The sequence below is a fragment of the Eubalaena glacialis genome, chromosome 2 (genome assembly GCF_028564815.1).
Source record: "Eubalaena glacialis isolate mEubGla1 chromosome 2, mEubGla1.1.hap2.+ XY, whole genome shotgun sequence".
Classification (NCBI taxonomy): domain Eukaryota; kingdom Metazoa; phylum Chordata; class Mammalia; order Artiodactyla; family Balaenidae; genus Eubalaena; species Eubalaena glacialis.
Genome location: NC_083717.1, coordinates 160,456,906 through 160,474,575, shown reverse-complemented (window position 1 = coordinate 160,474,575; position 17,670 = coordinate 160,456,906). Strand labels below are relative to the sequence as shown.

The 17,670-nt window shown below is 35.2% G+C and overlaps 1 protein-coding gene across 11 annotated transcripts in view; it reads right to left on the bottom strand.

The window, feature by feature from the left end:
• Positions 1-17,670, bottom strand: part of GPHN (gephyrin) — a 615,197-nt gene that overhangs the window by 374,203 nt on the left and 223,324 nt on the right. For all 11 annotated transcript variants that reach the window (XM_061180933.1, XM_061180924.1, XM_061180928.1 and 8 more), the window contains exon 3: positions 9,957-10,014. In XM_061180933.1, coding sequence (XP_061036916.1) covers positions 9,957-10,014 — 58 coding nt within the window. The remainder of the gene's footprint in view (positions 1-9,956; positions 10,015-17,670) is intronic.

Sequence of the window (17,670 nt, the reverse complement as noted above, 5' to 3'; positions counted from 1 at the left end):
GATGAGACACTGTCATCATGGCTTCTTTACTTCTTTCAGTATGGCTTCCTAGAAGATTTGTTTCTTTTTTAAAAAACATATTTAAATAGACTGCTTTGAAATTTGTTAAATTCAATATCTAGAACCGCTCACAGGCAGTTTCTGTTGTCTGCTTTGTTTCTTGTGTATGGGTCACACTCCCCTATTCTTTGCATGTCTTAAAATACTTTTTGAAAATTGGACATGTTATATAATATACTGTAGCAACCTGGGATACTGACACCCTTCCCTCTCTTCAGAGCTTTGTTGTTTGATTATCTATTTGTTTACTGAAATCAACTAGGCTACTTTAAAAAGACTATTTCCACCCTGTATGAAACTTCTGATATTGCTCCTCAGAGGGTACAGCCAAGGCATACACAAAGTCACCTTGGGAAGACAGTGGTTTTAGTAGGGGTTTCTTCAACTGTCTCTTTTCTTTCCTTGATCTGTTAAGCTATTTGCCTCTTTGCTGGCACATCCAGCTGTTATGCTCCACTAATGATACTACTGTGATGAACAATGCCTGGGGACATACATTGCTCCACAGTCTGATAAATTAAATTCAGACAGGGTAGATTTTCAGTTCATCGTTGAGGTTTGTTCTGATTCAAGGAGGATTCTTTTTAGCTGACTCTCTCCCAGGTTCAGTCTGATAAACTAACGAATTTAGCTTCTTGCTCTTTTAGAGAGATTATCAGCCGACTCTGAATTGTTTACCACCAAAATATCCATTGTTTTTGAGAGTGACCTTAGGCTTGAACTTCCCCACATTGTTTCAAATAAGGCCTTTCCTTTGGGAATAGCTTAAGAGTAATACATTCTTATGGACTACCCTGGAAAAAATCTTTAAGCCACTGTTCCAAGTGCTGTTGTAGGGGTGGTAGCCTTTGGTCTGCTTGGGCTGCCTCTCCTAATGTGGATGTTCTGCCCTATGAGCAAGCTGGAGTGAGGATGATAAGGCCGCCAGTATTCTCAGTGTGCTGCATCAGGACTAGAGCTACCCTCCTATGAACGGGGGCTGGGTAAAGGAAGGGAGCCCCTGACTTTCGACTGCATTCATCAGGAATCTAACCTCTGCAATTCAGAGTTGGAGGCATAAGAAATGATGAAGGCCTGCCCATCTTGGAGAGATACCATAACCCTTAATTGGGAGCTGAGGGGAGAGGGAGCCCCACAGACGAGGCCACATCTACCCAGAGTGAAATTTCCATCAAGATGAGGAGGGGTTACTCCTGCACTGTTGGTGGGAATGTAAATTGATGCAGTCACTATGGAAAACAGTATGGAGGCTCCTCATAAAACTAAAAATAGAATTACCATATGATCCAACAATCCTACTCCTGGGCATATATCTGGCCAAAACTATAATCCAAAAAGATACATGCACCCCTATGTTCATAGCAGCACTATTCACAATAGCCAAGATGTGGAAACAACCTAAATGTCCATCAACAGATGAATGGATAAAGAAGATGTGGTATATATATACAATGGAATACTACTCAGCCATAAAAAAGAACAAAATAATGCCATTTGAAGCAACATGGATGCAACTAGAGATTACCATACTAAGTGAAGTCAGAAAAAGAAAGACAAATACCATATGATATCACTTATATGTGGAATCTAAAATATGGCACAAATGAACCTCTTCTACAAAACAGAAACAGACAGACATAGAGATAAGACTTGTGGCTGCCAAGGGGGAGAGGGGGAGGGAGAGGGATGGACTGGGAATTTGGGGTTGGTAGATACAAACTATTATTACATTTAGAATGGATAAACAACACAGTCCTACTGTATGGCACAGGGAACTATATCCAATCTCCTGGGATAAACCATAATAGAAAAGGATATTTTAAAAAGAATGTATATATGCGTAAAACTGAGTCACTCTGCTGTACAGCAGAGATTGGCACAACACTGTAAATCAACTATACTTCAGTTAAAAAAAAAAGATGAGGAGGGGTTAAAATAAAGAGAGAAAGCATTCCATTTATAGTAGGAAACAAAAAATAGGACATAAACTCTTTGCCTAACCATAGGTCTTGAACATTTTTCCTTTTATTCTCTTAACAGCTTTTGTTTTACATTTAAATCTATAATCCATTTTGAGTTAATTTTTATATAAGAGGTTTAAAATGGGTGAGGTTAATTTTTTTGCTTATGGATGTCCAACTGTTCCAGCATCATTTGTTGAAAAGGTTATCCACCGAAGTGCTTTTGTAGCTTTATTAAACATCAAATGGACATATTTGTGTGAGTCTACTTATTGGTTATGCATTCTGTTTCATTGATATATCTATCTATCTGCCAATACTACACTACCTTGATTACTGTAGCTAACAGCAAACCTTATCATTGGGTAGAGCTAGTCCTTCCCTTTATTCTTTTTCAAGATTGTTTTAGCTATTCTAGAACCTATGCCTTTCCATATAATTTTAAAATAAATTTATGTAATTGTATGTCTTAAAAAAAACTTGTTGGGTTTTTTAATAGAAAGTGCATAAACCTATATGTCAATTTGGAGAACAATGACACCCTTACTATGTTTAATCTTTCCATCCATGAACATGGTATGTCTGTCCATTTCTTTGTCTTTTTATTTCTTCAGCATTTTGTAGTTTTAAGCATACAGATATGTGTGTTCTTAAGTGCGACCTATTTAATTTTATTTGAAGTAATTGTAAATGGTATTGTTTTAAATTTCAGCTTCCTACTGTTGTAATTACATAAAAATCAAATTGACCTTTTTGATGTTGATCTTATATCCCCCAAATTAACTGAACTGACTTATTAGCTGCAGTTTTTCTCTAGATACTTTTTTCTACATAGACAATCATGTGATCTGCAAATAGGGAGTTTTATTTCTTACTTTCCAATCTTTGTGCCTTTTAATACGTTTTCTTGCCTTACTGTGCTACTGAGAACTTCTAGTGCTCGGTTGGAGGAAAATAGTGACAGCAGACAACCTTGCTTTTTTCCTGATCTTAGGAGGAAGGCACTCATTCTTTCACCATTAAGTATATTGTTAGCCCTAATTTTTTGTAGATGTTCTATATCAAGTTCAGGAGGTTCCCCCCCATTCCTATTTTGTTAAGAGCTTTTTCAAGAACGGGTTTTAGATTTTGTCAAACACCTTTTCTGCATCAATTGATATGACCATATAATTTTTCTTTTTTAGCTTGTAGATATGATAGATTACATTGATTGTTTTTCCAATGTTGAACAAGTTTTTACCTCAAATAAATCCCACTTAGCAGTAGTGTATAATTTTTTATACATTGTTGGATTTGATTTGGTAATATTTAGTAGAGGATTTTAAGTTCGTAAGAGATCTTGGTCTACAGTTTTCATTTTTGTACTGTCTTTTTCTGATTTTGGTATCAATGTAATACTAGCCTCATAAAACAAGGTGGGAAATGACTCAGTAAAGCTGAGTAAAATAAATATTAATTCTTCTTTAATGTGTGATAGAATTCTCCCATGAAACCATCTGGGACTGGAGCTTTACTAGGAGCTTTTTCATTACAAATTTAATTTCTTTAATGGTTATACAACTATGCAGATTGCCTATGTCATTGTGGTTAGTTTTGGTAGTATGTGGGTTTTGAGGAAGTGGTCCATTTCTTCTAAGTTGTCCAATTTATGAGTATAAAGTTTTTCAAAGCCTTTTCTAATTATCCTTTTAATGACTGGAAGATCTGCAGTGATAGTCTTTGTCCAATCCTGATATAGGTGATTGTGTCTTCTTTACTTTTGTTAGTCTAGTAAGAGGTTTACTAATTTTATTGAGTTTTAAAAGAACCAGCTTTTTATTTGATTTTCCCCTGTCGTTTTAATGTTCCCAATTTCACTGATTCCAATTCTTAAGTATCTCCTGTCTTCTTCTTGCTCTGACTATATCTGGCTCTTATTTTTCTAGTTTCTTGAGGAAGAAACATAGATTAGTGACTTGAGAGCTTTCCTCTTCCCTAAAAATTAGTGTTTTCATGGTATATCTTTTTCTATCCTTTTACTTTCAACCTACCTATGTCATTGTTTTTCAAATGAGTTTCTTGAGAATGGCATATGTTGGATCATTTCTAAAAATCCATTATATCAATTTCTGTCTTTTAATTGGTATATTTAGATTATTTATTTAAGGTAATTGTTGATATCTCAGGATTTAAATCTGCCATTTTATTATTTATCTTTTGTTTGTATCTTCTGTTTCTCTTTTCATGCCTTATTGTGGATTACCTGAGCACTTTTTAGGATTCCATCTTAACTTACAGTGTTTTTGAGTACACAATTTTGAATACTTGAGTGGTTGCTTGGTGTTTCAATATACAGATGTAACTTAAAACAGTCTACTGGTATTGGCATTTTATCATTTCAAGTGCAATACCAAAACTCTACTTCCACTTAGGCACCTTTACCCTCCCACATTTTAAATATGATTATGTTCATTATTTACTTTACATACATTGTGCACCACATCATATGGTGTTATAATTTTTGCTTCAACCTTCAAATGTGATTTAAGAAAATCATAAAAAAAGATCAGCTAATCTATTTACCCATTCTGCTGTTGTTCTTCCTTTCTGAATTTTCAAGCCTTTTTCTCTTATCATTTCCTTTCTCTTTAGAGAATTTATTTACCCATTCTTTCAGGGTAGGTTTCCTAGTGACAAATTCTTTTATTTTTCTTTTGTCTGAGTATCTGCTTCCCATTCACTCCTGAAGGATAATTTGACTGGATGTAGACTTTGTGCCTGGTAGTTCTTTCTTTCAGCACTTGAAAAATGTTGTGCCGCTTTCTTCTGGAGTCACTGCCCACCCTGCCACCACCCCCCGGCCCACCTTCAGTGTTTTATATTGGAGATGGTACTTTTCAGTTCTGTAATTTCCATTTGGTTCCTTTTTGTAATTTCTATTTTCTTCATTTGTTTCAAGAGAATTAGTAATAGCTTGTTGAAGCATTTTTATGATTAGTTGCTTTAAAATCCTTGTCAGATAATTCCAACATGTGATTACTCTTCATATTGGTGTCTGTTCACTGTTTTCTTCTCATTCAAGTTGTTATTTTCATTGATCTTGGTATGATGAGTGACTTTTGACTGTTCCCAGGATGTTCTGGATATTATGAGACTCTGAATCCTATTTAATCTTTTTAAGATGTCCTCTTGTTGACTTGTAGTATAAGGGCCATATGTTCAGCTTCTTACTGGATCCCACTGACACCACTCTGGCAGAAGTGAAGCACTGATTCCCACTGCCTCATTGAAGACAATAGGGTAGAAGTTTAACTCTTCTCTTAACCTTGCTGAAACCTTTCTGGTGAAGGTGGTGCATCACCTTGCTCCACATTGTTGTTAGTATGAGATATTCAGCTCCCTGTTGGACCCTGTTAACACTGAGAGGGGAAGTAGAAGGTTGACTCATACTGAGAGTGCAGTAACATCTCCACTGATGTTGATGTATATGAGGGTGGAGTGTCATCTCCCTTAAAGGCCTCATTAACACAGTAAAGGGAGGGTGAAGTAGAGTGGTGACTAGTCCTATCTTGCACTGTCTCTTGGTCTAACTTCTGCTGGGTTGGGGGAGTCTCAGCTCATCACTGGACCCTACTGACACTACCCTGCAGGAGGAATCAGAGCATAACCTGTTTCCACTGGGCCAGTGATAGAAGATCAACTCCCCACTTGGTCCCCACTACCATATTCTGGCAGGGAAATAAGAGAACTGTCTACTCTGCTATGTGAGAGATGGAAGAATAGTTCCCTGATCACCCCACCAACACCACTGGCAGGGGGGATTCAGAGATCTGCCACCTGCTTCTGTCAGGTGGCAGGGGGTGAGGTGGAAGATCAGCCCCCTTCTTGGCTCTGCTGAAACTCTGGGGAAGTTAAGTAGTTTTCCCATTGGCATTTGGCTGGAGTAGGGAGGGTATGCCAAAAAGGCTTTCTGTTCTGTTAGTCCACCCTTGTCTTGGGTCCTTTGGCAAGAGGGAACAGGCTTTTCTAGGTGCTTTTCTTCTCTGCCTGTTGGTGGTTCCAGGTTGGAGGCTGGGTAAAATGGGAGATAAAAAGAAACCCAGGTAACTCACTGCCATGTCATTCCTCAAGTCCTGAAGTCCTAAGGTAGTCTGATTTCTTCTTCTTACCTTTCAGAGTCTTTCTATGCTTATTTTTTAATATAAAGAAACAAAAGTCCAGGGATTTTTAACTGTGAGAGGAAAGATTTTGGAAGAACAGGGCTACTCCACCTTGGCTAGAACCAAAAGTCTCCTCAGTAGGAACATTTTTGAACTTGACAAACTCAGTGTAATATCTGGAGCAATTAATACATGAGCCAACAGAATAAAAAAGAAAAACAACATACAACCTTTCCTACTATACAAAAAAAGCACTCTAATCATAATAGTATGGTGTTAGCAAAGGAACAGCTGAATAGATCAATGAAACAACAGTTCAGGAAAAGACAGATTTGTGTATGTGTATGTGTGTGTCTAGGCATATGAAAATTTAATACATGGTACATGAGGCAATTCAAACCACAGGGGGAAAAGATGGGTTTTTCAATAAATTGGGCTGGGGAAATAGATACATTTGGAAAATATTATGAAAGTTTAGTCATCTCATTTGTAAATAAAAACAAATTTATACCAATATAAATTACAAATAGATTAAAGAGTTAGTACTTAAACATCTCTATTTTAAATAAATTCAGTCAAGTGGCAGTATAAATTGGCTTAACTACCTTGGAAAACAGTTTGATTTCATCCAGAAAATATACATTACTAAAACTCAGGAATCCCATTCCTCAGTGTATACTTCAGAGAAACTCTTACACAGGATATTTTTATAAGAATTTCATAGCATCATTTTTCATAATAGCTCCAAATGGAAATAAGTTGAATATCCTTCAACAGAAGGATATCTCAATAATTTGTGGCACAATGCACTATTTTACAGCAAAAAATAAAACAAAAAAACCCCCAAAAACAATGCCCCCCCAAAACCTTAGCTATAGAAAACAACCTGATGAATCTCACAGTATTGAAAAAAGAAGCAAGGCACAATAGATTGAATACAATGCGACTCAATTCATACAAAGTTCAAAGAAAAACAATAAATTGTAATATTGAAGGATGTATACATATATAGTAAAACTAAATAAAAGCAAGGAACTGATAATGATAAAAATTCAGGGTATTGGGTGGAAGAGATGGTTGTGATTGGGCTAGGAATGTATTTGCTCTTTATCCCTTAAGGCTTTGGCCAAGCAGTCATTCAATATGAGGTGATTTATGGTAATTAATACATGTACGCTTAATTCAAACTATGTATGAACTAAATAATGATTTCTGGTGCTAGAAAGATTGTGAAAGATTACCACATCTGACAAAAATTGAATTATGCTTCATCAACCAATCATATCTTTTTAATAGTAAATATACACATGCATATTTATTTATACATGGTATACTACAAAGAATATATTTCAAATTTAGACTCAATTGTACTATTTAGATAATTTAAAATTACTCATATCCTAGCCAAATAAAATAAACATTACAACCAGATGTTTCAAATTTCCTCCAATCAAAACAAAAAGATATCAGCTGAAAATACTAATGGTGCCAAAAAATGTTGAAATATTTTATGACTGTTTTTCTTCCAACACTTTTGAAAGGAAGAATCAATTTCACATTTTTTTATACCTCAGGCCTCAAACTCTCTAAGGCTGTTTTAGATACAGTAACAGTAATTGATGGAAAAAAATCACTATTACATGTCATCCATGAATCATGTTTTTTTCAAGGAATCTCTTGAGGAGTAACTGTTAAAATTCTAGAATTAAAAAGAAAACACAATGAAAAACACTACTCCTTTAGAGAAAAGTCACTACTAAAAAACAGAAAACATTTCTGCTAATTAATTAAACTAATAAAAGAGTATATTTATCCTCTGTTTCTAGGATGGGCCTTCCCCAAGGCAACAGTTTTGGGCCACTATTATGATCTCATATAGCTCTTTTAGGCAATTCCATTAACTAGCATGGCCTCAGCTAACTTTTGCATAATGACAAATCTCAGTATCAACTGAAAGACAGAATTATCTTTCTTCTGAGTTACAAGCTGATTTACCCAATGGCTTAGTGGATATATGGTTACCTAAGAGGAACCTCAAATTCACTAAGTCCAAAACTTACCCTATTTCCTCTCAAACTTATTCCTTGTTTTGCACCTCCTCTTCAGGTTAACAGCAACACAATCTACTCAGATTCCCAAGGCAGAAACCTAGGTCAACCTTTCCATCTTCCCTTAAACATCCAGTAAATCACCAAGTATTGTTGATTCTATTTTCTTAAATAATATTTCTTGAATCTGAGTTTTTTTTCTTCAGCCTCACTGCCACTGCTTTAGTTCAAGTTTCAATCGTTGCCTATATTCCTGCAATCTGGTCTCCTTCCTTATAGATGGAACCTCTTCTTCTCCATTGAAATAATTTTCCTCACTCATCAAAGAAAAACCTAATAAAATCACCAACCTGATTATGCCACTTTCTTTCTTAAAATCACATAATGGCACCCCATAGTTTTCAGTTTAAAATCCAAATTTCTTAACATGGCATAAAGGCCCAATAACAGTCCTACATCTCAACAATCTTTATTTTACACGTGTGATCTATCTGGTGTCATAGTATCTCCTATTTATGCGTTCACAAGTGCCTCTGCTTCTGTACAGAATTCCAATTTGCTTAGTATACCTCTTGGAAAGATTTTGCTGATTATCTTTTTTGAATGACCAAGTGTCCTTCCTTCCTATGTATTTCATAGAATACTTTGTTTACCTTTATCACTTAACACATATTGCAACTGTAATATAAGACAGAGCACCTTCAAGCACCACAAAAAATTAATTTCAACAAGCTCACCTTTATTAATTCCCATTTTATCTTCTGAAAAATGAGAGATATGGATTAGACATAAGGTTCCTCTCAGCCAAACTACTTTATGAATTTATGTCAAGTTGGAAAGAGTCTCTTGACACTCCTGACTTTTTTCCCCCACTTACTGCTAGAATACAATCATGGTATTAATTACTGGTGTTGTCCACACAGAACACCTGAGATACTGAAAGTAACAGTATAGAACATGAACATGAATTTAACTTATTTAAAAATAATGTAACCAAGTTTAGGAACTATTTACTAAGATTTGAATTTATTGAACTTGATTTAGAAAAGTCTGATCAAATCAAACTTAACAATTTGTGGAGATCTTTACATGTCACTGTTAACAGCTCAACTCAGTCTTGTTTACCTTTGATTACTGCTATCCAATTGTTAAATTTTATTCATGCAAAAGACTAAGTTCAGTTCTCTTTAGACTGTAAACTGCTTTTAGAAAAGGGCCACATGTTATGCTAGAAGACTAACAGTCCACAGGATTTAGTAAAATGTTAGAGACAGAAAAATGTAACAATGCTGTAATATTCAAAGAGTAAGGTCAATTTTTCATTTATTGTACTGTCAATTTTAAATTGAAATTGACCTACTGTGTTATCAAAGGAGCCAGGAAGTATATACTAGAAGACTAATATTATTTATAATTGGTGAAAAATTATAGGGAAAAGAAATTAAAACAAGATTTTAAAAAATCCATTATGCCTACTAATGCTTATAAAGTGCTTTCTTAAGTAAATTTTCAATGAATTTTACAAGAAAGGGTTGCTTTCTTTATTTTCCTAACATGTATTGATGATGGTAGATGAAATCTCATGATGATTATCTGATATGTATACTTTAATTCAAACAGGATAACTGGGAATTAAATGATGCCCTAACACAGCCAAAGATTCAACAGTATAAAGAAAAAACAATTATTTGCCCACCTTCCCGCCGAGACACTAATTCTTTGTAGAGGTGAAAAACGCCATACTATACCTTGATTTCTTCTATTTCATCTGGTACTATCTTGTATGCTGATATAGTCCCACCCAACCTGAAATTAGGAGAAAAAAAAATTCTCAAAACCGGCAACAGTGTTTTAAAAATATGGACTATTTCTGCCATTAGCATCAGAGTGCCACCAATAATTGCCTATTACCCACCCCAATAACCATGGAGGAAAAACAACCATTTTGCACTCAGGTTTTCCATATAGTAGTTTAAAAAGGTAGTGAATGACTACTGCAAGAGGAAACATAAGTTAGATTTTTAACCATAATTAAACTTCTCTTATCGATGGTTTTAATGATGCTCAAACTGCCACTTTTACGGATAGATTCTGTCACAACTAAGACGTATCAAGAACAATAGCAGACATTTCTATTTTCATGGCATCATGAAACACAGCCAGGTTTAGAATACCTATCAATTTAACATACCATCAGTATTCTATAGTACTGCACTCAGGAAGACTGATTCCAAATTTCATGTTCTTTCCCTTACAACACACTGCTTTCCTCACTAAAGGAATCCTTCTAGAGGTAGAGTGCTCTTTTACTCTAATCAATATGTAAAAAGTGGTATTACACTGGCAGTAACACTAGTAGTTATAATAGTAATACTACCACTAGTAGTATACTGAGTATTTACTGTATGCCAAGCATTAAATTGTCAGGTTTTATATGTTTTGTTCTCATTTAACTCTCATAACCTATAATAAGAATTATGAAAAAAATGAGATAAGCAATTTTTCAAAGGTCCCACAACTAGGAGTGGCAGACTGGGCTTAAGAACTCACTTCCAGAAACTGATAAGCAAATTCTAAAATTCATATGGAAATTCAAGGAACACATAATAGTCAAAAAATCTTGAAAAGAAGAAAGTTGGAGGAGTTACACTTTCTGATTTCAAGTCACTACAGATCTACAATAATCAAGACAATGTGGAGCTGGCGTAAGGATAGACATATAAAGCAATAGGGTACAACTGAAAGTCCGGAAACAAACATCACATTTATGGTCAACTAGTTTTTGTTTTCCTTTTTATTTTATTATAATAAATATAGTTAACATTTTAACCATTTTTAAGTGTACAACTAAGTGACAATTACATTCATAATGATGTGCAACCATCATTACTATCTATTTCCAAAACTTATCCATAACTTAAACAGAAACTCTGTAATCATTAAGGAATAACTCCTAATTTTCCCCTTCCCCCAGGCCCTGGTAACTCCTAAACAACATTGTCTTTACTAATTTGACTACTCTAGGAAACTCACATAGAGGAATCATACAATATCTGTCCTTTTGTGTCTGGCAAATTTCACTCAGCATAGTTTTCAAGCTTTATCCACATGGTAGCATGTATCAGAACTTCATTCCAGTTTTATGACGGAATAATATCCCACTCTATGTATATACCACATTTATTTACCCATTCATCTGTTAATGGACACTTAGATTGTTTCAATTTTTTGGCTACTGTAAATAATGCTGCAATAAACATTAGCATACAATATCTGAATCTCTCTTTTCAGTTCTTTTGGGTACATACCTAGGAGGTGGAATTACTCAATCATATGGTAATTCCATGTTTAGCATTTGAAGGACTGCCAAACAGTTTTCCACAGGGGCTGTACGATTTTACACTACCACCAAGAATGTATGATGGTTCCAATTTATCCACATCTTCATCTATACTTGTCATTCTGTTTTTTTAATGGCTACCCTAATGGGTGTAAACTAGTAACTCATAGTTTTGAGACTCGCATTTCCCTAATAAGCAGTGATATAGAGCATGGGTCCCCAACCCAGGAAACGGTGGGCAAGTGATGGGCAAGTGACTAAAGCTTCATCTGCCACTCCCTGTCCCTCGAATTACCACCTGAACCATCCCGCCCTGCCCTGCCCCGTCAGTGGGAAAATTGTTTTACACAAAACTGGTCCCAGGTGACAAAAAGGTTGGGGACCACTGCTACAGAGCATCTTTTCATGTTCTTATTGGCAATTTGTATATCTTCTCTAAAGAAATATCTATTCAAGTGCTCTGGCAATTTTTAAATTGGGTTGTTTGCTTTTTGCTGTTGAGTTGTAGGAGTTTTTCATATATTCTGGATATTAAACTCTTACCTATTATTTCCAAATATTTTCCCTCATTCTGTAGGCTGTCTTTTAACGTTCTTGATAATACTTTGATACACAAAAACTTTTAATTTTGGTGCCGCACAATTTATGTATTTTTTTCTTTTGTTGCTCACCTTACTGGTGTCATGCATAAGAATCCATTGCCAAATCCAAGGTCTTGAAGATTTATCCTTATGTTTTCTTCAAAGTGTTTTATGGTTTTAGTTCTTCTATTTAGAACACTGATCCGTTTTGAGTTCATGTTTGAATATGGTGTGAGATATGGGTTCAAGTTAATTCTTTTCCATGTGGAAATCCAATCATTTAGCACCATCTGTTGACAAGCTTTTTCTTTCCCAAAGCTGTTTTCAAAGCTTTGACTTAGCACTCTTGTCTAAAATGAATCTTCCATAGATATGGGTTTATTTCTGGATCCTTAATTTTATTCAATTGGTCTATAGGTCTATCTTTTTGTGGTTCTCGGCATAGAAGTGTTTTACCACATTGGTTAAATGTATTCCTAGGCATTTATTTTCAGATGCTATTTTAAATGGTGTAGCTTTTAATTTCCTTTTCAGATTGTTTATTGCCAGTGTATAGAAACAAGTGATTTTTGTGTGTTGATCTTGTACCCTGTAACTTTGCTGAACTTATTTTTTTTTAATTTATTTATTTTATTTATTTTTGGCTGTGTTCAGTCTTCGCTGCTGCGCGCGGGCTTTCTCTAGTTGCAGCGAGCAGGGGCTACTCTTCGTTACGGTGCATGGGCTTCTCTTGTTGAAGAGCATGGGCTCCTCTTGTTGAAGAGCATGGGCTCTAGATGCGTGGGCTAAAGTAGTTGTGGCACGCGGGCTCAGTAGCCGTGGCTCGAGGGCTCTAGAGCACAGGCTCAGTAGTTGTGGTGAATGGCCTTAGTTGCTGCACAGCATGTGGGATCTTCCCGGACCAGGGGCCGAACCCGTGTCCCCTGCATTGGTAGGCGGATTCTGAACCACTGAGCCACCAGGGAAGTCCCTGAACTTGTTTATTGACTCTAGTAACTTTCTTGTGGATTATCTATATACAGGATCATATTATCTGTGAATAGAGACAGATTTACTTCTCACTTAACAGGCTGGATGCCTTTTATTTCTTGTCCTTGTCTAAATACTCTGGCTAGAACTTCCAGTGCAATGTTCAATATCAGTGGTGAAAGCAGGTATCTTTGTCTTGTTCCAGATATAAAAAGAAAGCTTTCCATTTTTCACAATTGAACATGGCGTTAGTTGTGGGGTTTTCACAAATGCCTTTTATCAGGTTAAAGATTCCCTTCTGTTCCTAGTTTTTCTGAGTGTTTTTACCATGAAAGAATGCTGGACTTTTGTTAAATGCTTTCTCTGTGTCATATGAGATGATCGTGTGGTTTTCTGCTTTTCAATCTTTCTATTAATGCGGTATTATTGCAGTGATTAATTTTCTTATGTTGAACTACCCTTGAACACCTGGGGTAATCTCACTTGGTCGCTGTGTATAATTCTTTTAATATGTGGTTGCATTCAGTGTCTTAATACTTTCCTATTTTGCATCTATATTCATAAGGGTTATTACTCTATAATTTTTCTTTCTTCTGATGTCTTTATCTGGCTTTGGTAGCAAGGTAATTCTGGCCTCATTGAATGAGTTAGAAAGTATTTTCTCCTCTTCTGTTTTATGGAAGAGTTTGAAAAGCATAATGTTAATTCTTTAAATGTTTGGAATAATTTACCAGTGAAGTAATCTGGTCCTAGACTTTTCTTTGGTGGGAGATTCTTTTTTTTTTTTTTGTAATTAATTTTTATTGGAGTATAGTTATTTTACAATCTTCTGTTTGGTGGGAGGTTTTTAATTGTTGAAAATCTATTTACTTGTTACAGATCTGTTGAGACTTCATTTTTATGTCAGTTTAGGTAATTCACATGCTTCTCGGAATTTGTCTATTTCATCTAGGTTACCAAATTTGTTGGCATACAACTGTTTACAGGATTTTTTATAATCATTTTTATTTCTGTAAGGTCAGTAGTAATATTCACATCTTTATTTCTGATTTGTTTTTGTGCTTTCTCTTTTTCTTAATCTAGCTAACGGTTTGTTAATTTTTTCAGAGAACAAACTTTTGCTTTTGTTGACTCTGTACTGTTTTTCTATTCTCTATTTAGTTCCACCTTAATCCTTATTATTTTCTTCCTTGATCTTTTCTTTTTTCCCTGCCTCCCTCCCTTCCTTACATTAATTGTCTTATGTATTTGAGCGGATTTTTTTTCTTTTTTTGTAGTGAATCATTTTAATTCCCTTGTCATTTCCTGTTTTACATCTTTTAGGTATTTTTTTGGTGGTTACCATGGGGAATACATTTAATATTCTAAATTTATAGCAACCTAGTTGATTGATAACAACTTAAATCAGCATACGAAATGTCTGCTCCTATACAGGGCTATCCTCCTACTTTTATGTTGTTGTCATAGCTAAGTTTGCTAGTTTTGGAGTTAGTTTTCTCTTCTTCTCTAGTCCTTCAGGGTATAAAGTAGTGTATTTATCGAGGATGTTTCTTTCTTTTTGATGTGGACATTTATAGCTATATATTTCCCTCTGAAGAGTGCTTCCACTGCATCCCGTAAGTTTTGGTATGCTGTGTTTTCGTTTACATTTGTCTCAAGGTATTTTCTAATTAACCTTGTGATTTCTTTTTGAACCACTGGTTAAGAGTGAACTGTTTAATTTCCACATATTGTGAATTTTCTAGTTTCCCTCCATTGTTGTTTTCTAGCTTCTTTCCAATGTGGCCAGAGAAAATACTTTGAATGATTTCAATCCTTTTAAATTTACTGAGACATTTTTTTTGTGGCCTAACATTTGGCTTATCCTATAAAATGTTCCAGGTCTTCCTTTGTGTATTATCAGCAATTCCCTTTTGAAACATGACTGTGCTTGTGTCTGTTAATTTACTGTGAGAATTAAATGTGATAATACATTTCCTTAATGTAATTTCCTTTAACAGGTTTCTAATTATATGACTTTTCTGAATGAATTAATCTATGTAATAAAAATAAAGGAATCTGTAGATAGTGATTACTGCCATTACTGAAACAGTTCCAGAAAAAAATTATTGGTCCAACTTCATTAGGAATAGAAATATTTAAAGGTAATTCAAAGTTGCTCAGAAATATTTTAATTTTCTCCCCAACTCTAATCTGCTTCTTCTACAGTTCGCCCCAGTTTTTGTTATGGTAAATGTTAATTGATCCAGTAGTCCATGTCATAAGTGTGGAAATCTTTCAAGTGTCTTTTTACCTTTCTCAGTCCTTACAACAAGTAATAACAGTCAAATTTTTATTGGCCTTAATTTATCCGGAAAATAGCCATTCTTCCATTTCCACTTCAGTACTTTAAGATTTTATCATTTCTAACCACAGTTTTAGTAGTATCCTCGCCACAGTTGTAACAAGCTGCATCTTTCTAAAATGTAATTCTTCTCATGTCACATCCTTATTAATTAATGGATAATACCTTAAGAAGTGATGAGAATTCCCTTTATGAACTCGACCCCTCAGTCCATTTCTTGTTTCATTTCCTGTAACCCTTTCACAGTACCTCTTTGTTCTAGCCATGCCCAATTGTCACTAGTTTCATAAATGCTTTATGCCTCTCTATTACCTTTATCTTGAATGCTCTTCTACACCCCCAAAACTCTGTATCAACCTTCAGGAGTCAAATACCACTTTGAGAACACTTACACAAACTCTGGAAGCAGAAATAAGCACCTCCTCTACTGTGAATAGTGCCTTACTCACACTTGCATTATAGCTTTTATCCTACTATTGTAATTATCTGTTTAGAGATCTATCTTCTCCACTAGATTATGAAGGTACAGATTATATTTTAAATTACTTTCTATACTTGGCAAATAGTGAGTACTTAAAGCTTGATAAAGCAGCACACACTTGGTAAATTAATGAGAGAGGTTAGAGGAGCCAGACATGTGAATTTTCACCAAGATCTTAAAATCTTTTTTAAGAGCAGTATCTCCAGACTTTCGGATCAAGATGGCTGAGTGGGAGAATGCACGAACACACCAAAAATACATCTACATTACTCTAGGAGGCGGGTCAAAAAGATCTTGCTTTATGTCAGAGAGTGTTCTGCCTATGTTTTCTTCTAAGAGTTTTATAGTATCCAGCCTTACATTTAGGTCTTTAATCCATTTTGAGTTTATTTTTGTGTGTGGTGTTAGGGAGTGTTCTAATTCCTTTCTTCTACATGTAGCTATCCAGTTTTCCAAGCACCACTTACTGAAGAGACAGTTTTTTCTCCATTGTATATTCTTGCCTCCTTTGTCAGAGATTAGTTGACCACATGTGCGTGGGTTTATCTCTGGACTTTCTATCCTGTTTCATTCACCTGTATTTCTGTTTTTGTGCCAGTACCATACAGTTTTGATTACTGTAGCTTTGTAGTATAGGCTGAAGTCAGAGAGCCTGATTCCTTACATTCTGTTGTGCTTTCTCAAGATTGCATTGGCTATTTGGGGTCTTTTGGGTTCCCATACAAATTGTAAAACTTTTTGTTCTAGTTCTAGGAAAAATACCATTGGTAACTTGATAGGGCTTACACTGAATATGTAGATTGCTTTGGGTACTACAGTCATTTTGATACTGTTGATTCTTCCAATCCAAGAACATGGTATCTCTCGCCATCTGTTTGTGTCACCTTTGATTTCTTTCACCAGTATCTTATAGTTATCCAAGTACAGGTCTTTTGCTTCTTAGATAGGTTTATTCCTAGGTATTTTATTCTTTTTGATGTGGTGGTAAGTGGGATTGTTTCCTTAATTTACCTTTTACCCTTCTACACTGTTGGTGGAAATATAAATTGGTACAGCCACTATGGAGAATAGTATGGAGGTTCCTTAATAAACTAAAAATAGAACTACCCTATGATCCAGGAATCCCCCTCCTAGGCATATTCCCAGAGTAAACCATAATTCGAAAAGATACATACACCCCATTGTTCACTGCAGTACTATTTACAACAGCCAGGACATTGAAGCAACCTAAATGTCCATCAACAGAGGAATGGATAAAGAAGATGTGGTACATATATACAACGGAGTATTACTCAGCCATAAAAAAAGAACAAAATAATGCCATTTGCAGCAACATGGGTGGACCTCAAGACTGCCATACTGAGTGAAGTCACACAGAGAAAGACAAATATCATATGATAGCGCTTGTATGTGGAATCTAAATAAAAGGTAAAAATGAACTTATTTACAAAACAGAAATAGAGTCACAGATGTAGAAAACAATCTTATGGTTACCAGGGGGAAAAGGAGGGGAGGGATAAATTGGGAGATTGGGATTGACATATACATACTACTATATATAAAACAGATAACTAATATGGACCTACTGTATAGCACAGGGAACTCTACTCAATACTCTTTAATGACCTATATGGGAAAGGAATCTAAAAAAGAAAGGATATATGTATATGTATAACTGATTGACTTCTCTGTACAGCAGAAAGTAACATTATAAATCAACTATACTCCAATTAAATAAAAAATCTAT